Consider the following 23,075-nt stretch of genomic DNA (forward strand, 5'->3'; position numbering starts at 1 on the left):
GAAAAAACAAAGCTGTGATTTGGACATGGTACTCCAGGAAGAGACGGGATGAGCAAAGATGTGGAGGCACGAAAGAGCATGCTTCCACATGCCGATGGCAAGTGTCCAGCATGCACCTAGGCCCACAGCTGAGATCGAGAGGGCCTCGGGTGCACGGGAAGGCAGGGCAATCAGGCTGGAAGGCAGGCGTGGGCTGGGGCCACGTCACTGAGAGTCTGACACGGTAGCTCCTTTACAAAGTCGTTCCATCTCCCTCCTCCACCTCAGCTTTGATTCTTCCTTCCCTGTCCTCCTAAAGTTCATAACTGTATGTTAATGGGATGTCTCCCCCCAGCCAAGCCCAGCCTAGTCCCACTGTGAGAAACCATCCCTGGCAGAGACCCTGACTGCTCTGCCTCCCCAGTGCCAGCCTGTGGTGGGAAACCTACAGATGGAGGTCACTCTCAGTCAGTCAGGAGCCTCTGGCTTCTGCGCAGAGAGTGACGTGATCACATCAGCACTCTCAGACGATCATGGGGTGGGTGTGTGGTGACGGGGTGAGTGTAAGACAGGGTGGATGAAGGCCAGGAATAAGGGAGATAGAACGGTCTAGGACTTCAGAACCAAGAAATGTGTCCAAATTAGAATCAGCAAGGGAGGGCTACCCAAGGAAGGTGGGGGAGGCTGGTGAGATGTGGGAGTTAAGGAGACGCCAGTCTCTGACCTGCATGCCTGGGAGCACACCCATGGCAGGCAGGGCCCTGTATATGCAGGTGTGTGTGCGCACGTGTTTATGAGAGCGAAAGACAGAGACACGGAGAGACAGGGATTTTTTAGAATAACAGGAGTGTGGGGAGGCAACAAGCAGGCAGAGAAGAAACTGAGGAGACAAATTACAGAGCGAGGTCCCTGGAACAAGGGCCCCTGACGTAAGGCCTTCTCCCAAGGAGGCCAGTTCCGTAGGATGCAGAGGAGAGGCCACAGGGAGCTGTCCTGCAGCCGCTGTTTTCTCTCTGAAGATTGAATGAGGTGGTTGCTGGGAGGAAGGAAAAAGAACAGGGCTAGGAGTTTTCTTAAATGAACAGAAAAGCTTTCAATGACAACAAAAACTTCACCCTGAGGGGATGAGAGTTCACATCAGGGTCACCTCAAAGACTGGCGTAGACGTGCCGGGGCACCTACGGCTCCACGTGGCCGTTTTCTCTCGTGGTGCTCCAGGCGGCGCGGGAGCAGAGGGGGAGGACGGGCGGGGCGCGCGGGCTTGCTGGATGGACAGGGAGGGAGGGACGGGGGCTCGGCCGACAGACAAAGGAGCCACAGAGAGGGTGACATGCTGGTCACAATACAGCTACAATGAAGGGCGAGAGGAGAGAAAATAATTCACAGATAAAGTTCCAGTAAGTGCTATGCTGGCTGGTTTACTGTGAAAACCTGCCCTAAACAGTATATTAAAAACCGAAGTGTAAGCAGTGACTAAGCCCCTACTGGCGAGTGTAGGATGTAAGACGGACACTTGTTTGCTCGTTCTGATCACACTGGAAACGCACTTAGCCAGAAACTTGGGGGTGGACCTGTGACTCCAGCTCAGACCAGGATGTCGGCAGAAGTTAAGGGGTGGGCGTCCTCAGCGGGCACACACCCTGCCCTCGGGCCTGGTCCTCCTGCCTGGGACCCAGACTCAATACGGGAGGTGGGGCGGTCAGGAAGTGAGAAGCAGCATGAGGACACATGCCGCTGTCTCGAATGACTGAGCAGAAAGAGAGGAGGCGCCGGGGCCGATGCCACGAGATGCTGAAGCTCTTCAGATGGCCGCCTCTCACCAGACTTCTCTGATGGGGGGAAAACTAAACTCGTACTGGGTTAAGTCCCTAGAAGCTGGTTTTGTTCATTACTTCTGGATACACGTCTCACGAAGACACACACTGAATGGCAGAGCTGGGATCTGAACCTGCCCCCGGGGACCCTCTCACCTGCTCTGCTACACTGATGAGCAACAAGAAGGCATCACTGTGCCTTTAAGAAGCACAGCAGGGAAAGAAGATGAAAGCAGCTGGCTGAGATCAAGTGGCAAGATGTGGTGGTGGCGGGAGACGTAATCCAGGTGTGGGGTGGTACGGGCTGGGAACACGAGGGGGAGGACAGGTGTGGTGGAGAGAACGCCAAGCAACGAGAAGCCAACGGTGCTTGGAACCGTTTTAGGGAAGGGGGCGAGGGATGATGCAGGAGGAGACAAGAATGATGGTCACACTGGGAGGGATCCGGCAGAGGAGTCAGTCTGTGGAGGGAAGCTGGCAGCTGATGATCAAAGATGAGGTTTGTTCTAACAGCTCTCCGCAACTAATTCATGGCACTGTAACCACTAAGTACTTAAATACATACACAGAAACATTTAAGTGTTTAAATGCTTTTCTTCCTGCTTTTGCTGAGAGGAATGATAAACATCAACTGTTTTCCTGATAAACAAAAGGAGCCCACAGCTGAAACAGTCTGTTCTGATTCAAAAAGCTCGATGCTATAAATAAGCGTGCGTCCTTATTCCTTCTGTGCCAAAGGCTAACTCACTCGTTATCCTCAGCGAGAAACATTCACCGGGAGCCTAACTGGTACAGAGCTCCATTCCAGGTGCCGCCGGGAAATGCCAGCCTCATGAAGAGGAGACACGCAGGCCTGGGGCTTCCAGGCAACTTGGGGAGCGTCTAGCTGAAGCCCTCAAAGGAGAGGACAGCTGTCATTTTGGCTGCCTATCACCTCAAAATTCTTCTGACTTTCTGTTTTGCGGCAGCAGTGGGGGAGGACACCCCAGATAGAAGGGAAACAGACACCCGCTTCCCAGTAGCAAAGCCCGAGGGCGGAAGAAGGAACAGCAGTGTGCCACGTGACCCGAGCACGGCCGATCGGAAGCTTCTGCCGGCGGGCTGAATCCCGAGCTCAGGGCAGGCGGCTGGCTGTTGGAGGTTGTCTCCATGGCCAGGTCTGGGGGCCACAGTAGCCATAGGGTTGGTGCAGGCCCTCCAGAGTTACCTGTGTCCTCCCAAACTGGGGCAGGTGCCTTAACTCCCTAACTTCTGTCCACCCCAGGTCTTCAGCTTTCTGTGCATCTGTGGGCTAAGTGGTAAGCAATCAGTTGTTGCCTTTTCTGCTTGGATTAGGTCAGGTTCTATTACCTACAGCCAAGGCCCTGAAGGTAGGCCCAGCCACATGCTGCCGGCCCCCAACAAACAGTGGCACTACTTCTGCCTGAGAACCTTCCAGCATTCACGATCCGAACAGTGGCTAGAAATAAAGAATCTAGGCATCACCATAGATGAAATATGTGAATTTGGGCAAGCCAATGAACCTCTCTATACCCAGATTCCTCACTCTAAAATGGGAAACATAATAGTAATTAGTGTAGAGAGTTATCAGAAAGATTAAATTGGTTAATACATAATAAGCAACAAGAACAGTACCTCAGATACAGGCTAGTGGTGCTAAATAAAGGTTAGCTATTACTCCTTTTTTAAAAAAACTAACATTCATATATTATTACCATATGATCCAGCAATCCCACTCCTAGGCATATATCTGGAGGGAACTCTAATTCAAAAAGACACATGCACCCCAATGTTCATAGCAGCACTATATACAACAGCAAGGACATGGAAACAACCTAAATGTCCACTGACAGATGACTGGATAAAGATGTCTTATATTTATACAATGGAATACTACTCAACCTTAAAAAATAATAAAATAATGCCATTTGCAGCAATATGGATGGACCTAGAGATCATCATTCTAAATGAAATGAATGAGAAAGAAAAATAGCATATGATATCACTTATATGTGGAATCAAAAAAAAACAGACACAGATAAACTTATTTACAAAACAGAAATAGACTCACAGACATAAAGAACAAACTTATGGTTGCCGGAGGGAAAGAGGGTAGGAAGGGATAAATTGGGAGTTCGAGATTCGCAGATACTGTATATAAACAGACAAACAACAAGTTTCTACTGTACAGCACAGGGCACTATATTTATACTTTGTAGTAACCTATAATGAAAAAGAATATGAAAAGGAATATATGTATGTATATGTGTTACTGAAACATTATGCTGTACACCAAAAATTGGCACAACATTGTAAACTGACTATATTTCAACAAAAAAACCTCTGAAATAGAAAAGAAATACAACAAAATGCCTCTCATTTTACCCAAATTTAATACATGAAAATTCAAACTTATAATACATTATATCAGAAATAATTACTTACATTACTAAGTGTTTCCTTATTTTAGAAAAGGAGTCACTCTGAGACCTCTGAAAATAATGTACAACTTTACAGAGCTAAACTAGAACATATGCTGATAATTTCCTTAATAAGTAGTGTGGACAGAATGTTTGTGTCGACCCCCAAATTCATATGTTGGAACCTACTCCCTGATATGATGATGTCAGAAGGTGAGGCCTTTGTGGGGTGAGGAGGTCATGAGGACAGAGCCACAGAGATCCCCTGCCCCTTCCACTGGATGAGGACATCGTGGTGAGGACAGTCTGCAATCAGAAGGTGGGCCTTCACCAGACATCAAATCTGCCAGAGTCACGGTCTTGGACTTACCAGCATTGCAAGAGATAAACATTTGTTGTTTGTAAGCCATGTAGTCTGTGGCATTTTGTTACCACCACCTCAACTGGCGGAGACAACGAGCTTTTTTACAACACCGTGAAGCCAGGCGTTCTTCTAATTGCTTTACAAGAATTGCCTCATTTGCTCGTCCTAATGACCCGACAAGGTACAAGCAAGTACTATTACTTTTACAGAGGAGGAAAATGGCGCACAGCTCTGCCATGTGACTGTGCAAAGTTGTGGGAGAGCCAGGATCTGTATCCAGGCAGTCTGGTTCCAGAGCTGGAGCTCTTAACCACAACACCAAGACTGTAATTACAGACCAGCCACTCAACTTATCAGGCCCACTTGCGCTGCATAAAGCAAAGTATAGCTAAATAAAAGGCTTCTAAAAATGCCACATGTTCCCTGAACTATTTCGGAGATTCAGCAATATATTTTTGACTGCTAATGGGGCCCTTGCTCCCATGTCCTCTTTGGGAACCCCGAGGCTCTGAGGGCTGAGGCCTTCCCAGCTTGCAGAATTTTCAAGAAACTTCACAGAGCCCATGATGTCTACTGGCATCACAGTGGCCAGTTACGCAGTGTCTCCAGCCATCTCAACAATGCACCACTTGACAAAGACTTACATGGTCATGCATTTCCTCTCCGCGGCAGATCTTTCACAGTTCATCCCAGTTTGGACCCCTTTCTTAAAACTTTAACAACCCACATCCCATTATAAACTACAGGGGTGTCATATAGAGAATTAGGAAATGCAAGCCAACAATTACAAATTAACCCTTCACCCCACTTCAGAGGTATCTGAGCTCCCGCCTCATAGCCGATGGCTCTGTCTTCCTGTGGGCTCTTGGCATCCTACACCCGGTGACAGCAGCTGGCCCAGACAGCTCCAGATGCTCCTGAAGACTTGATGCCAAGCACACCGCTTGGCTAGATAACATGTCCTCCCCTATGTTCCTGTAAACATCGAGGTTATATAAACCCCTGAGCAGCTCAGGTCAACAGACCTCAATCACAAAAGGAAGTCCTCTTCCAAAGGATGCATCTAAGAGCAAAGGGAACTTACATTGTCACTGGGGGCATCTGCTATCCACACTCTGCCCCGTAGACCAAGTCTTTGCTCACCCCAATCCTGCTTGACGATCCCCTTTTAAGTGCCCTAATTATATAAATTTGCGACAGAGTGAAAATTTTCAGTTTTAATGAAACAGGGAGATTGTGAACAGAATATATGCAGCATAATAATTTTCATTTTAATAATGGTGCCAGTCTAAAAGAAGTACTGATGAAAATGGGCTTTTAAGAAGACGTAGGTGTCGGAGAATGGAGACGGACGGACGAACGGGGTGGGTGCATATAAGAGGCGGCTTCAGTCACCCAGGCCCAGCACGGCTGGGGGCAGCGAGGGCGAGCAGAGGCAGCACCAGGAAGGGAGCAGAGCAAAGCCCCGCGGGTGCGCGGCCCTGAGCCCAGACTGCCCAGGCTTAACCCAAACTCTGCTCTCACGAGCCAGAGGCTTATTCTGGGGTTAAAGGAAATAATATATGTAAAATGCTTAAAAGAGTGTCTGGCACAGAGCGAATGCTGTAAACATGTTACTGTTGCTGTTGCTTTTATGAAACAAAGACGTAGCAAGACGCTGCGGGGCTGGATCTGCAGCAAGAAGCCCTGGGAATGGGGTGGGGGTGGCGGCGGGTGGCGGAGGGAGATGGAAAGGGAGAGGTGAGAGCTCGATGCTGGCCTCTTTCCACTTCCGGTGTCCAGCGGAGAGATGACAGAGAGGCACAGGGGGTCCAGTCCAGTCTGAGGATCCCTGAGGCACCCACGTGAAGCGGCAGGTGACATCTCCAAACCAGCTCCCGTACAAGAAAAAAAGATGGATTTGGCAACAGAATTCTTCCTGCCAGGAAAGAGAGGCCCATTCGCTGTAATCATACTACTGCCACCTCTCAAAGGCCAGATAACATTCACTTAATACCAAGAATATTTGGTAGAACAATAATGAGACTCTAACTGGCATCCTAATCATTTGAGTGGTAGTCAAAATGTCACTTCCAAAAATGTTGTTTCCTTTTGGGAGTGAGAGCTCAACCTTTCCAGTCTTCTCCTGTTTTGGCTTTTCATAAATCAGCCATCTCTGAGGGGCTCCAGGAATGAGAAGTTCTTCTGGCATAAGAAAGGGATTTAGCAATTACCTTCCCAGCACGCAAAGCTCAGTTACACAAACTGGGTGCATGGCAGTGACAGCTGTACAATACCACAAGCAGGGAAAAGCCAACATCTATTTTTGGAATTCAAGGGTGAGACTCAGCATCCAGAAACCCACGGGGGTGGGGGCAGGAATAAAATAAGCAGATATCCCTCAAATTTAGCCTGGAGCTGAAGTCTAAAATTCATCACTACTAAAATAGAACAAATAACTTACGTGAACTGTCTTCATGATTCATCTTTGTGGACAGGTTGGCCAAATCCTAAAAATTCCCATAACGTAGAGCCTTCAATGGATTAGGAAGGTTTTTTTTCCACATCATATATATTTAATGAGTCAATTAATAAATGTAATTCCTGGCAGTTGGGTAACAATTTTTAAAAAATTTAACATGGTATATGAGTAATATTTCATTTCTTTACTTTAGCAATGAAAAACCATCTAGGAAATTTAGACATTTTAGACCATTATGCTAGACCCACAGATCGACATAATGAGAGAGCGTGTTAACTTTTAAGATTACCTTGTCCCATTCTTACTTTACGATGTGGAAACTGAGACTCAACAAGAAGACAGGACCTGCCCAGGGTCACACAGTGGCGGACCTGTAATTAGAAGCCAGGTCCCATGATGCTCAGTTCAGTGCCCTTATTTCTAGATTAACTAAATATAAGAGTACAGATTACAGTGGAGTTCAGGAGATCTGCTCTACAAGGAGTCTGGGGCCAGGAAAAGCTTCTGAAAGGCATGCTTATGGGACTCAGCTACAGATCAAAGTTCTCCCATCCAGTTTTGAGGAAGCACAGACAACACCCGTCAAGGCTTACTCAAGTTTTCTCCCCTTAAACTGGAAATAAAATAAGGCAAACCCCACATCCGTGCCCCCGCTTCCCATTTCTCTTTCTGCCCTAAAACAGCAATACGGCTCCAAGCAGAGGAGTGTCAAAGCTTTAACGCTTTGGCAGATGCTTAAATTAGAGGACATGACTGCCTCTGGCCATGGTGGGAGGAGCAGAGAGTGGGTTGTTTTTCAAAGGTCACAGACTTTATTATAGAACGTGAATGCTGAACGCCAGCCTCTGGCAGCCTCTCCGTTCAAGTACAGGAAGCAACTGGATCAAGTCTGCACAGTGAGTAAAGGGCCACCAGGGATCTACTCAAGCAGTGCTCCATTGGTTCCTTTGCTGACGTGGCCCTTTGTTATTCTTACAAAATGAATCACTAAATTCTCAAGAAGTGGGCCTTTCATTCCTCTACCTTCTCCCTCCTCAACAGCCCTCACCTTTTTGGCCTTTTATGTTCAGTCCGTCTCCCCTGACCCCCTGACTCTGGGCGCCAGGGACTTCAACCATGGCTGCCTCTGGACACATGCAAGACCTAGCGGGGAGGCGAGGAGTCCAGGGTGCTCCCCAGGGGTGTGTCTTATACAAAACAGGCGCTCAGTGAATGCTGGAACACAGACTGAATGTCAGCATCCGTTCTTTCGGGGATGTCCTTTAAGGGGGGGCCACGGATGAACAAGGAAGCGCTGGGAGAAGAGCAGTGAAATGCAAAGAATCCAGAGATGACGCTCTATCAGGGAGGACTAAAATAGAGGCTGATAAATTACAGCCCGAGAGCCAAAGCCAAGCTGCTGCCTGTTTTCATGGAGTCTAAAGGCTAAGAATCGTTTCGCAGATGAACCCTGGCCATCAGTTTGATGAGAGGAAATACTAACTTTGAATCCAAATTAAGAGAAATGTCAACCCTCCCCTCCCAACAATGCCATTCCTATTAAAGGAGCTCCCTACGTCCCAATTTCAAACAAAAAAGTTGTACTTGTTAGTTATATTTTGAATTTTATCAATAAAAAATCTTGTGGAAATTTATTTCCTCTCCTGGTATACCTACACAATGCCCTTGATCCTGCCTCTTAGTCCTCAAACCCTAGAATATTTATTGTCTGGCCCTTTATAGACATATTTGCCAATCCAAAGACTAAAGGGATGGAGCATTTTATGTTAGAGGAAAGAAGACATATAATAGTTGTTTTCAAAAAATTTGATGGGCTGTCTTTGAGGCAGGACTGGACTTGCTCTATTGCTCCAAAGAGATGGAACAGGTGAAAGTTACAAGGAGATACATTTTCAGATCAATCCTTTCTAATAACCAGAGAGGGATGGAATGCAATGTATTACATACCAAGAGCTGTGCTGGCTGTCTTACACCTATTAAAGTCCACAGTGGCTAAGTATCTTTCCCAAAGTCAAACATCTGGGAAAGACCAAAATTTGAATCCAGATCTGCCTAACTCCATGGCTGAGTTTTTTCACCACACAATGAAAGATCCCACTAAGGGTCAAGGATCAGTGGCCAGGGTTATTACAAAGGGCATTTTTACATTAGAAAGCAGATTATCAACACCACTAATAGCAGTGATAACAGTAACACGCATTTTGTATACACTGTCTCTTTAATCCTCACAATAACCCTAGGAAGTAGGTCCTATTATTACCTGTATTTTCCACATAAGGGGCCAGGTTTAGAGAGGTAAAGGAATCTGCTCAAGTCCATACTCGGCATGTAAGGTAGCAGAATTGAGATTCAAAGCCAGATCTGCTATCAAAATGTGAGCTATTGTTAAGACGGCAACACCATTCCAGCGATCTACAGATTCAATGCAATCTCTGTCAAAAGTCTTTTTTGCAGAAATGGAAAAGCCAAGCTTCAAATTTATGTGGAATCACAAGGGGCCCTGAATAGGCAAAGCAATCTTGAAAAAGAGCAAAGTTGGAGAACTCACAACTTCCCAATGTTAAAGCTTACAACAAAGCTACAGCAATAAAAACAGTGTGGTACTGGCATAAGAATAAACATACAGACCAACAGAATAGAACTGAGATCCCTGAAATAAACCCACATATCTATGGCCAGCTGATTTCTGACAAAGGTGCCAAGTCCATTCAATGGGGAAAGAATAGCCTCTAAACAAATGGTGCCAGGAAAACTGGATTTCTACATGAAAAGGAATGAAGTTGGACCCCTATCTGACATCATATACGAAAATTAGCTCAAAATGGGCCAACAACCTAAATATATGGGTGAAAACCATAAAATTCTTACAGGAAAACATAGGAGTAAACCTTCATGACCTTGGATTTGGCAATGGATTCTTAAATATGACACCAAAAGCATGAGCAACAAAAAAAAATCAATAGATTAGACTTCATCAGAATTAAAAATATGTGTATATCAAAGGACATTATCAAGACAGTGAAAAGACAACCTTAGAATAGGAAAACAATATTTTCAGATCATATATCTGTTAAAGGCTTTTATCCACACTAAATAAAGAACCCTATAACTCAACAACAAAAAGACAAACAGCCCCATTTTAAAATAGGCAAAGGTTTTGAATAGACATTTGTTCAAATAAGATACACAGATGACCAATATGCACATGAAAAGATGTTCAACATCATTAGTCAACAAGGAAATGCAAATCAAACCCACTATGAGATACTATTTCACACCTCCTAGGATGGCTATAATAAAATGAAAAGAAACAAAAATAAAAAGTAAGTGTTGGTGAGGATGTGGAGAAATTGGAACCCTTGGGTCTTGCTGCCTGGGACATAAAATGGTGCAGCTGCTGTGAAAAACAGTTTGATAGTTCTTCAGAAAGTTAAATATAGAATTACCTTAGGACCCAGAAATTTCACTCTTGGATACAGACCCAAAAGAACTGAAAACAGGAACTCAGATATGTATACACCAAGGTTCATCGCAGCATTATTCACAATAGCCAAGAGGTAAAAACAATCCATATGTCCATCAATAGATGAATGAATAGACAAAAATGTGGCATAGACACACAATGGAATGTTATTCAGCCATAAAAAGGAATAAAATCCTGATACACATGATCAGATATATTATTACAACAAGGCTGAACCTTGAAAACAACAGGATAAGTGAAATCAGCCAGAAACAAAAAATTAGTACTGCAAGATTCCATTTATATAATGTACCCAGAATAGGCAAATTCATAGATGCAGAAAGCAGATTAGAAGTTAGGTTATGGGGGTTGCTAACCAGGTAGAGTTTCTGTCTGATGGTAAAGTTTGGACAAATGGTTACACAACACTGTGAATCCCACTGATGCCACTGAATTATACACTTTAAGACTGTTAACATGGTATTTTAAGTAAAGAAATTTTTTTTCCTTGAGGGCCACAAGAAGAAAGCAGTCATGATTAATTAAAAAACACTTCCATAATGGTAGGACTGTAGGTGCCAGCTGCCATTTCCAGAGCTGAGATTCTTCAGGGCAGGCCTGTCATTCAAAAACGATGTGGCTGATCCCCACAGGGCTGTCCCTCAAAGCTGGACCAGAGTTGGGATCTGTACCAGTGCTCTGCCTAACGCAGGGCCCACTTCTTCCTCTGCTGCTTAGTTCCAAGGCAAATGACCTTTAACCTTTAAGCCAATCTGGGGAAGACACACTCATTGCACATCTACGGCCGGTTTACCCCCAAACCAAAGAAAAGCAGGATGGGAATGTACATTAGTTCTGAAGCACTGGTTTATCTGGCAAGCTGTTCCCGGGCACCTATCATGAGCCTTGGTTTCTCAGGAGTCTTCAGCTTCACTTGTGCCAGGCCACTCCGATGCCTTCTGGGGACCTTGGCACGTGGGTCAAGGCTGGGTTTCTGCAGAGTGAGTGGGGCTGCATGAAATACTAAATGCTAATATAAACTAACAAATAGTAGGCTGCTTAGGTGTTCAAGTGTTTTCACAATGCTTCCTGATTAAACAAGTGTCTGGGGCAGGGATGTGTAAGTGTCCCCTTGGTATAAGCACTAGCCAGACAGTTCTACCCACAGAAATATAATGTTGTTGAGATTTACCATAAACAAATGAATACGAGTTCAAGATAAAAATATCACTTCTGTCTTTAAAGCTGCCATGTCTATTTTCCTTCAGAAAAGACCCCATAATGTTCTGTCAAAGTGGAGCCATTAATAGTCAATTCAAGAAATAAACCTTCTTAGCAGCTTGGGTTCATTCTAAAAAACAGAGAAAGTGGTGCTTATTGCTTTACTTTTAATAGCACAGGTTGTCATGCCAACTAGTGCTACTGTTTAAACTGAAAGGGGGAAAAAATGTTCCTTCCTACACAAACCTTTCAGGAGGGCTCATATTAGTCTTTAAAAAACACGAGAACTCATAGCACTGGAGATACGATAAACACTGCGCTTGTATTTAAAACCTGTCAGAATGAGGATGCGATGCACCTTTGGTTTGAATTTCCTTTGCACAGTGCTCCTCGTCCAGTATCTGGCTGAACAACGCCCCGAGAAAAAGAAAGGCATTGTGTGGGCGCACACCAAGGCAGCCGTCTTGAGATGGGAGAGGAGCCTTCCATCTTGAGCAAGAGAGATGGGCTATTTTTTTTTTTTTTTTGGAAAGTGGCTCTGCTCCCCGAGTAAGCACAGTGTTTAAAGGGCTGGGTCTGCACAGTGCTTACAACACACACAAAGGTGTGGCAGGAGGGGTGGCGAAAAGACGGGCTGGGCGCCGCGGCAGAGCCACCCCGACCCTGTCCCTGCTGGTGCAGGAGTGCCTGGGGCCCAGGGTGGCCGCATCCTGATGTGGAGGTGTTGTTGCTTGGGGACAAGAGAAGGGAGGAAAGTATGAGGACAGGGTGAGGAGGCAAGACTTCTCTCACAGTAGCCTGGTGGTGGTGAGCTCGCCTGCTCATGAAAGCTTCCACCCGGTGCAAAGGAAGATCCCGGTAGCATCGCGGGGTCAGTGGAAACAGCACAGCAGCACAGGCTTCTGTTTAACGAACTCTACGTGCTGGGCTCTGTTCTGAGCACTTTACATGGATGAGCGAATGACCCTCACAATGACAGGAGACAGGTGTGATTATTATCCCTACTTTACAGAAGGAAAGACTGAGGCATAAGAGGTGAACGACTTGCTGCGATCACACAACTGCTAAGTGGCAGATCCAGAACTCAAACCTAAGCTCTCTGACTCCCAGGCCTGTGCCCAGGACACACAAGTTTGCTGACCCGGATTGGGGGGCTGAGGAGGCAGGGATGGGGAGGAGGCGTCGATGGAGGGGAGAAGAATGATGGAGAAGATCCACAATAAAATATCTACCCCAAAATGCCACCCCATGCCTTGAAACCTACGTAAGTGCACATGCATTTATGCATAAAGGGATATGTGAAAAGGTGGTCTCTAAAATGCCAGGGGGCAGTCCACTGTCTCAGGAGAGTGGGATTCTCAGTGACTTTTATTTTCCTTTCCATACGTGTATGGATTCTTCAAGGGATCTGCAGGGCTGCTGCATACGGCAGGAAGACAGAAAACGGAGCCGATTTCATTACAGGAGGAAAAGGAAAGCAAAACAAAATAGAGGGAGGAAAAACAAGGGTGGGGGGAAGAGCCATGAAACGTTTCTCAGCAGGAGGGTGTGTGAGAAAGATCACTCTGGTGCCGGTGCAGGAGACGGGGAAGGGATATGAACAACCCCCCGATGAATGATGCTAGTGACGTCACTGACAAACAACCGTGGGGCCCAGAGAAGTGAAACGGAAGGGGAAAATCCAGTTACCCCTCCGTGGCACAATTCGCTGTAGCCAAATGCCCACCAGCTGATAAATGGAGAAACAAACTGTGGTCTGTCAAAGGAATGTTATTCAGCTGTAAAAAGGGAGGAAGGCCTGACACCTGCTATCACACGGATGACCTTGAGAACACGATGCTCAGTGAAAGAAACCGGACACAAAGGGCCATATACTGGATAATTCCATTTATATGAAATACGCAAAATGGGTAAACCCACAGAGTCAGAGAACAGATGAGTAGCTGACAGGGACTGAAGGGAGGGCGGCATGGGGAACAACTGCTCAGTGCAGACGGGGTTTCCTTTCAGGGTGATGAAAATGTTTTGGAATTAGAGGTGATGGCTGCACAACAGCATGAATCTGCTAAACGCTGCTGAGTTGTACATCTTAGAATGGTTAAGTTTATGTTATATGAATTTACCTCAGTTTTTAAAAAATCCAGTTAGCCTTTTAATCTAAAGTCCTCAGAAAAATGGAAGAGCAGATGAGAAGTAAAGAAAAAGAAGGAAAGAAAACCCCAGCAAATGAAGCAAGTGCGACACTTTAAGACCTCAGACCAAGGGACAAGGGTCCGTGCTCGGACAAGGCTGGACCAAGCCCCTGTCTCTGAGGACAGGACTGGCCCTTGAGATGCCCTGTACTTTCGCCTTCCTGTTCTAGTTAGATCTGAGACAGCGTAGCCACCAAATGTTTGCTGGGGGAAGCTCCACCTGCAAAAATAAGTAGAAACAGCAAGAAATGTGAAGGCCAAGGATTCAAACCCTTCATTACTGGGTGCAGGCCCTGCATGGAGTGCCCCTCCTCGGCCACACCAGATGCAACTTCCTACTGCTTGGCTGCCTCCCTCTGGACTGGGAGCTGCTCGGGGCAGGGACGGTGCCTCGCTCACGGCTGAATCCCTGGTCTTAATCACAGGCCCTGGCACAGAACCGGGGGCTGCACTTATGTGTGTTAAAGAAATGAATGTCTTCCATTTTATATGTTTGATCCATTGATTCATATTTTTAATAGATAAAACACAAGATATGGTACAAAAGTCATAAGGCCAGGGAGATACGGTGATAAATTTCCCTTTCTCCCACTGGTCCACTCCAGCACCTTCAAGGCAACCCCTGGCACTGTCTCCACCATTGTCAGTGTGACTAGTGCCATGAAATTCTGAATCGCAAAGGCACTGGCAACCAACAACTCGGGCATCAGGTCACCACCACCAGAGGAAGCTACGTGTGATGTCAAGGTGAAAGTCATCTGGATGAAAGCAAGGTCCCCGGATTCTGGAGGCACATGCCAGGGAGCCGTCGGCTCACGGAGGAGTGCGGCTAGGATGCAGCCGTACCCCTGGAGTGATTCATGGCACGACGAGAAGTCTGTGGGCAGGGGCCATCCAGCCTGTCCACCACGCCAGCCACCTCGGGCTCCTCACACCTGTTTCAGACACAGGCGAATTTCAAGCTGGGGACAGGTTCTATGACTACAGGATGGGAGGAAAGTAGATGTGCAAACCACGCTCAACCTTGGGCTCCAAGAGATGTTTTGTGGTTTGTCTGGGAGGAAAAAGTTCACCTTAAAGGAACTCAGCTGTGAGCTGGGTGGCCCCCTCCCCACAGATGGGCTCTGTGGACAGGAGCTAAGCTGGCCAGGAGCAGAGGGTCCCTGGAAACCAAAGCCCCTGGGGTGGTGAAGAATCTGGGCCAGTCCCAAGGCTGGGCAGAGTCCCAGGGGGTGTCCAGTGTGTGACAGGAACATCTGGACTCGCTGCTTTATCCAGCCAGATTGTGAGGGGCTTTTTTTTTTTTTTGAGGACTGAGTAACCATTGCCCTGTATAGTCACCAAACCAAAGACTAAAAAAAGATCCAAGCCACACAGGCTCGTCTGTTCTCCGAGGCTCCTGCCTAATGTGGCGATGAACCGGCAGGCTAGAGGGTGAGCCGGGCGCTTATCTGATTTCAGCCAATCTGTTACTGCATTTCATTCCCTGTCCCCGTGCCCAGAGGCTGTTGCAATGTGTATAAATTTAGAAAAAAGAAAGATAAATAACATGGAAAAGTTCATTTTAACAAAAGGAGTTGTTTTTCTTTCCTTCTTTCTTTTTACTCCAAGAAGGAAAAGAGAAAATGATTTTGTGACTGATTTAGCCTCTACCAGGGTAGATTTGGTATTCTAGGCAGCAACTCAGAAATGTATACCAGCTTCTTCTGAAACTGTAAAACAGTCGAGCTTCCGTCCTAAATGTTTCTTAGCAGCTGAGAGAATGAGATGGCGATGCCTGGTGCGAGATCTGTAAGCAACTAGGGTCTCTTCTGAACAAACAAAGACCCTACGTGCAGACAGGGCTCATTTACGTGGAAGCCGGTACCAGCTCGTGTACTAGGCCTGAAGTTACCATTTCACCACTGATACTTTAAATAAAATAAAACCTGTTTTACAAAGAAATTAATACCACAGGTGGGAGACCTGGGTTATGGTGGAAATTACACTGAAAGAGAAACTGCTTGAGACACACTTGCCTCATCTCACACACAAACTCACCCCCAAGAGGGTTTAGGGACCACCAGTAGGAAGTGATTGCCAATGAATTCCACCACCTAATCATTTAGCCCAATTCCCATTTGGCAGAGGAGGAAAGCAGATGATGGGTCCAGGGTCACACGGCTGCGGTGAGAGGGGGTAGGGGCCAGAATAGGTCCCAGGGCTGGTCCCAGTGCTCACACGCCAGCACCACCCACTGCCTGGGAGTAACCAGACCCAAGGGCTGTACCTCTGACAGCATCTCATACTGGCCTCTCCTCCCGAGAGCGATGGTCAGTAGATCATAGACCACAGACGCGCTCTGTAAACTGATGAGGCGGTCGCTCTTGTGCTCAGGAATCCTGCTCAGCACAGCGTCCCGGTTGGCCTGAGAACAACAAGAAGAGAGAAGCAGATGGTGTGGCAGCCCGTGCACGCAGCCAGCACGCTGTGTGGAGAAGCCATCCAGGCCCTCTTGCTCCTGAGAGCTTGCTGAGGGTCTGGAGACAAGGGCAGGAATGAGTAAGGGGTCGCTTATTCACAATCCCCACATGGTACATGGCATCATCCAAACACGGAAGGCCTGGAGCCACAATCCTAGGGGGCACTGGTACCCGTGAGCAGGCATCGGAAGGAAGCTTTAGGAGCTGATGCAAAGCAAGGTGGTTTGTCTGGGGCTGGGGCTCACAGGCAGCCTCGCTGCAACACAGCTGCGCTCTGGGGCACAGCGTCACCCATGGAGCGAGGCCGTGCTGCACCTCACTTGTAGACCCTGCGTCTGCTTGACATTAAAGAGCAGGAGGAAGTTTCCAGCCCCACACTGCCCATCACCAAATGGTGTCATCAAGTTCCACCAGCCCTATAGAGATAGATCGCACTTTTCCTCTGTCACCACAGCAACATTCAAATCTTTATGTGACATCTTCACTGGAACAGACTACAGAGACTAATTCAACCTTGTTTAGGGAAGCACAAAACAGATGCATGAGAGAAAGCAAGAAGCAAACCGATTTTTGTTTTGAAAGACAGAGGACTCAAGAGAGCCTCACTTGCCTATTTCACTCCTCCACTGCTTAGCACAGAGATACAGCAGGCACATTCAAGCTTATTCATTTCATCTGCCTAGAAATCAACGGCTCTTCACAGCGACTTGTTTTCATTACTTTTGCCTGTATTGTTTGTTTTTAAGAGGGGGAAGTAATTAGGTTTATTCATTAATTTCTGGTTGGAGGAGGAACTGGGGATCGAACCCAGGAACTCTTGGCTGCTGATCATGTGCTCTACCACTTGAGCTATATACCCTTCCCCTGTTTTCATTACTTTTGACATCTCCCTCGATTCCTCCAGATACACCATGTGTGCTGGAGACTCTAACTGCAGCTCATTTTCCTTTTCTCCCCAGCAGGAAGCTCGGTATCAATCAAGTCTCTTCCCTCTGCTAATTAACCAAAGTCTCCACACCTGTCCATCTCTAAGGAGCACAGAAAGGGTCCCTCAAGTTTCCCCGTGACGGTGGCACAGGAAGTACCAGGGTCACTGGTCCAGGCAGGCTGATGTTCACCTTCCTGCCTGACATTTGGAAAGGCCACACACACACCTTCTCTCTCGCTGATGAGATGAACACTTTCTTTTGTGTGTGAGTCCAAGGCTTTGACTTGGAGCCACCCATCAGTACTTACTCATTTTAAAACTCCTTACTCTTAAATGTCAAAGACAAGTAAGAATATAGAAGACAGGCCACTTCCTACAAAGTGAGTCATCTCTTATGGAAATAAGCCTGCTTTTGAAGATTTCATTCTAAGTTTTTCTTGTTAGGAGGTGCCTTTTGAGGCAACAAAGGAAGCTCCAAGGGAAACCAGGCCTGCTATAAGTGGTTTATTTTATTTATTTGCTCTAAATGTTCCATATTGAGACCAATGCCTGGAAGAGAAGGGAACAAAACAAAACACTATTTAAGATTTTCAAGTTATGCCAAATGCATTCTTTTTTTTTCTTTTAAGAGAAAGCCTATCAGCGTCTTTTGATTAAAAAGGTACAATGTAGAACCTCAAACAGATCCCAAATAATAAATATCTCAGAACACTGTCTCTGTGGTAGTTGTGCAAATATAGTTCTGATGACCCCTTTCTCCCAGGGAAACTGATTTGCTTTAAGGTGAGAACGCAGTCCGATTCCAAACGAGTTCTTGTAGGTGGAGAGACTGTCAACAAATTTATGCTTCCAAGTTGAAGTCGGAACCAATGAAGAATACGATTTTCTGACACCAAAAGACACTACTATTCTCATTTTGGTTCTGAAATTGAGCACATCTATTTTCCATCTAAAAACTGAAAAAAAAACCAAGGAGTCAAGGGATATGAAAGAAGGCTTCCAAAGGCAACTTAATTTAGACTTTTGTCTACATAATTATGGAATGATTTACAGGGAGAACAAGATCATTCTGGTTGGCAACCTCATCCTTCGTATTTACTGTCACTGGATTTCACCATCCTCCGAAGAGACCTGCTGGAAATTCAACGCGACAGGGCCACATCCGAGTGTCTCAGAGGGACCCAAGCTCTGAGTATTATTAGTTCCTATCGCTTCAGTGAGGGAGCAGGAGAGCTGGAGGCACCATTCCCAAGACATCTAAACTTAGAGCAGGCATCTTAGAGAAGTGGACCTGTGTCCCAGATTCCAAAATGGAACACAGTATTTTCAATCAGAATTGTCCAGGAATTCGAAAGTGTATGATCACCCTGCTTTCAGAACGTTTACACTGTCACTAATCAAGTTTTCCCAAAGGGAGCTAACTGCCAGGTTGGGAGCACCCAGCCAGGAGGAGGGAATGTCAGCGAGGCCAGTGTGAGTGGGCCCCTCAGAGAACTGACGGCGAGGCTCAGGCAGCCCCGCTCGCCTGAAAGCCAGCTCCTAGGGGCCACCGCGCGCCAGCCTGTGCACATACGCACCGCCGCGACCGTGCCAAGGCAGAGGAGAGAGTGTCAATGACACCGTCCTCAGTTACCAGCTGACAGTCAAGGAAAGATGAGCCACGGGGGCAACCTGTTTCCTTCAGAGGAAGTGGGGCCAATAACGTCAAGAACTTCCAAATAAAAAGAAGCGGTAACTCAAGCAGTCTTGATCTTGTAAACATCATGGGGCCATTTCACAGAACAAGAAAACCCAAAGTTTTAAATTAAGGCAAGAAAGCTACTCTCCCTGCCTAATCCCAGCCTCTTCTGAGCCTCCTTCACTCAGCTCGTGGGCTCTGTTTCTAAGTCTTTTTCGCCGGAGTGTGCTCCATGCCTCGATTTAAACCGCACGCTTGGGGAAGGAGGAAAATGCCTTCTCTTGCATTAGCTACAGATTCTTGTTTCTACTCCTTTCTCCTCCTGCCTGCCTGGCGGGGTGGGAGTTATGCATGGAGGCAGGACCATCTACTAGAAAGAAGACAGACCATTGCAGGGGGCTTCTTTTTTGCCTGCTCTGGGTCTCTGGCTCCTCGTCTGTAAATGAGTGGGTGAACGTGAGGACCTCGAGGTCCTTCCAAGTCCCAGGGGCTTGCCGTTCTGCTCAGGTGCTCAGCACACACTGTTCACTTGCCAAGGTACAAATTAACTGTAACACATATTACTCTGGAATGTTTCAAGCTGGGTCGTCATGCCTGGCAACACGCAGAGTAGAAACCCAGTAAAATGATGAGAGGTGAAATTCTAGACCTAAATTCGATATCCTGGCCAAACACTAAGAAGACATTTCAAAGGAATCTGATGGTCTGGCAAAAACTCCCTCAAAACAGCAGGGCCAGGTAACAGCAGTGTGCTCTCCCGGGCTGGGACAGGGCAATGCCTGGGGAACAGGCTGGGGTTCGGAGAGACAACCCGGGCAGGAGGACGAGGCAGTTGCATCAGGCCGCTGCTATGGAAACCAGAGGTTCGTGTATATAACAGTGATTTGCCCCCAAACTCCCCCTCCCTCCAAGGCAAATGGAGAACCTCATAAAGGTTACCTTTTGGGGGCTTCTTTCCCCCTTTAAGGTTCCTTTGGTGGTCATGTTAGCTGTAGTTTACCCATACACAGCTGTGTTAGTGTTCAGTCAACACTTGGTGGATAAATGAATGAACTCAGAGGCCTGCTAACTGCTAAGGGAAGACAAGCTCTGTGCTCCAGGCCGACCAAGGGACGTTTCTAGCCAGTCCAAGAATTAAGAAACATCCTTCCTTCTAAACCGCTATGGTTTTTCCCCACTCAGGTATCCCCTTGAGAAAGTATCATTCTCCAAAGAAAAAGTCACATTCTGATGCAGCCACCATATCAAAACAGGGACTATAGAAACAGGGGAAAGAAAAATGCAAAAACACATTCTACTCACCATTGATTCACTAATCAGCAATAACAACAGGGCTTCTTCAGTATTTTCTTGAGGACAAAAAATGCTGTATAAAGAAAATTGACTTTGATAGATGGCAGTTTCAAAGTAACACAAAATAAATGTCTAAGAGCAAAACTGAATGCTAAAAGCTTCTAGATTTTTATATAATATAGAACCCATGAAAAATATTGTATAATCTGGACACCCGAGTTCATCTGTCTATTTCTATGGTAATCTATGGAATTTATAATTTGAACTTTGTAATTTGAAATTTATAATTTCATAGCAGGCAGCAGGGTAAAGCTGTAAAAACCAAGTTAAAAGGAAACAACATTTGTGCCTATTATAAAGGCAGAAATTTCTATCACTACAAACTGACATTATCGAAATAATACAAGGTTTCTCCTAAACCCATTATGAGGTATAAATGCAGATGTGTCACTGTACAGTGTTCCTCTTACCTCTTCCTTGCCAGCTGGCCTATTTTATATTGTCATTTATATGAAATAGGAGATTGGAAGCAACTTCAGAGTTTGACTAATTTCTGGAATACTGTAAGAATTTAGTGAGCTATCATACTTCAGCTGTCATTATGGGGTGGCAGGCAAGAGCTGTTGTACTAATCAATATTATGGAATTTGGCCGAACTTGAACATCTTGGATTAAAAGAAAAAGCTTTTAAGCTCAATCGTGCTCAGGATTACAGGACCATAAAAACGAAACAAAACTTCGATCTCCAATCTCGATATTCTGTTTATGTGTTTTGAGCATTTTAAAAGATCTCCAGCATTTCCCCTCCATTCTAATGCTCTAGAGTCGTTTGAGCAGAACTGTGAGTGTTACCACCAGTTGGGCCAAACTCAACTCTTTTTTATGGAATGAAAGAAGAGTGCAATAAAAATGAACTTGGTTACCTGCAAATCTGAAATCCCAATTAACCATATATAGTGCAAGGTCCCACTGTACAGCACAGGGGCTATATTTAATACCTTGTAATAGCCTATAATTAAAAAGAATATGAAAAGAAATATATATATATATGTGTGTGTTTGTATATATATATATAACAGAATCACTATGCTGTACACCAGAAATTAACACAACACTGTAAACTGACTATACTCCAATAAGAAAAGTATTAAATACTAAAAAAAAATCTTGGTTAAAAAAACTCCTGGATGTTTTAGAGATGACTAAATAAAGACTAAATTTACATCTTCCCAGGTAACACTACAATCATTTAACAAGACAAGGGATAATTTCCCCCAAAATGGCCAAAAAATGTTTTCCAAACCATTATAAATACTTGTTCTCTTTGAAGTGCTGGCAGCTTTTGTATTGCATCAGAGCAAGACAGAAAAGCACAGTGCCTCATACTGTTTTTACAACTCTGACATCCCCAGAGGTAAGGGAACCACCTGTGGGATGGCTCCAGTAGCTCTTGTGGGGCCAAAATTTTATAAAAGGGCTGGCCTGTGAATGAGGAATAAGATTCCAGAATCTGCAGTGACTTCCTTAAAGAGATGGCTTGAGGTGATGTGGGTTTTTAGAAGATGGAACATTTCTTTGCCCTTAAATTCAGAAACAGAGCCTACAGGCTTCACAGTAAAAATGTGGTGTGTGTGTGTGTGTGTGTGTGCCCCCACTGAGCAATCATTTCCTAGTATCCTGGCTTGTGCTTACATGCAGTTGGGACCTTACAAATGAAGCAGTAACATTAACCATTTTCATTTCTTTGTGACTCGCCACGTCTGCATTGCCCAGACTAACTGAGAAGAGAAAGCCCATGCTAATTGTGACTTAACACCAGCAAATTCAGTCCGTGGATAATCCCCAAATTCCATTTGAGCCATCAGCCTATTTACGTGCTAGGTTATGTTATTTTTACCAGAGCTGCTAACAAGTCGCACATTAACTGGTTTTAATTCTACTTCCCCTACCCTTCTTTTCAAGGCAGGCAAGATGGGTACAAAGCTCTCAGGGCTGGCAGGAAGAAGGGGGAGTGGCGGAAGGGGAAAGGATAGTTTTAAGAGACATACTTGAAAAACTACACACTGGAATCCCCCCCGCTCCATAATTAAGAATTCTCTAGACCCATTTCTGGCCATTCTTTCCCTCTTCCCAGCTGAGGGAAGTGTGGAGCTCAGGGTAGACAGTCAAAGTTGTTGGGAAAGCATCCAATCTTTCACTATGAGTATGAAGTTAGCTGTGGTTTTCATAGGTGCCCTTCTCCAGGATGAGGAAAGTCCCTTCTATTACTAGTTTGTTACGTATATTTTATTGTGAAAAGGTGCTGCATTTTGTCAGATGTTTTTTCTGTATCTACTGAGATGGTCACCTGGGTTTTCTGCTTTATTCTATTGATGTGATGTGTGACAGTAATTGATTTTCAGATGCCAAGCCAACCTTGCATTCTGAAGTGAATCCCACTGAGCATACAGTCCTTACATCTTGCTGGGTTTGATTTGCTAGTATTTTGTTCAGGATTTTTGCATCAATAGTTATAAAAAATTGATCTGTAGTTTTCTTATCTCATGATGTCTTTGTCTAATTTTGTTATTAGGATAATACTGGCCTCATAGAATGAGTTGGGAAGTATTCCTTCCTCTTCTGTTTTTTGAAAGAGTTTGTGGAGAACTGGCATTAACTCTTCTTTAAGTGTTTGGTAGAATTCACCAGTGAAGCCATCTGGGCCCGGGCTTTTCTTTGTGGGAATGTTTTTATTACTAATTCAATCTCTTTACTTGCTACAGATCTATTAGGATTTTCTGTTTCTTCAGTTTTGGCAGTT

At 45.6% G+C, this 23,075-nt stretch overlaps 1 protein-coding gene across 3 annotated transcripts in view; it reads right to left on the minus strand.

Moving 5' to 3' along the window:
- The window catches only part of TTC7B (tetratricopeptide repeat domain 7B), a 222,342-nt gene that overhangs the window by 101,116 nt on the left and 98,151 nt on the right, over positions 1 to 23,075 (minus strand). For all 3 annotated transcript variants that reach the window (XM_072963592.1, XM_072963591.1, XM_072963593.1), the window contains 2 exons: positions 20,285 to 20,348; positions 16,184 to 16,321 (listed from right to left, as the gene is read on the minus strand). In XM_072963592.1, coding sequence (XP_072819693.1) covers positions 16,184 to 16,321; positions 20,285 to 20,348 — 202 coding nt within the window. The remainder of the gene's footprint in view (positions 1 to 16,183; positions 16,322 to 20,284; positions 20,349 to 23,075) is intronic.

This window comes from Vicugna pacos, chromosome 6 (genome assembly GCF_048564905.1).
Source record: "Vicugna pacos chromosome 6, VicPac4, whole genome shotgun sequence".
NCBI classification, from domain to species: Eukaryota; Metazoa; Chordata; class Mammalia; order Artiodactyla; family Camelidae; genus Vicugna; species Vicugna pacos.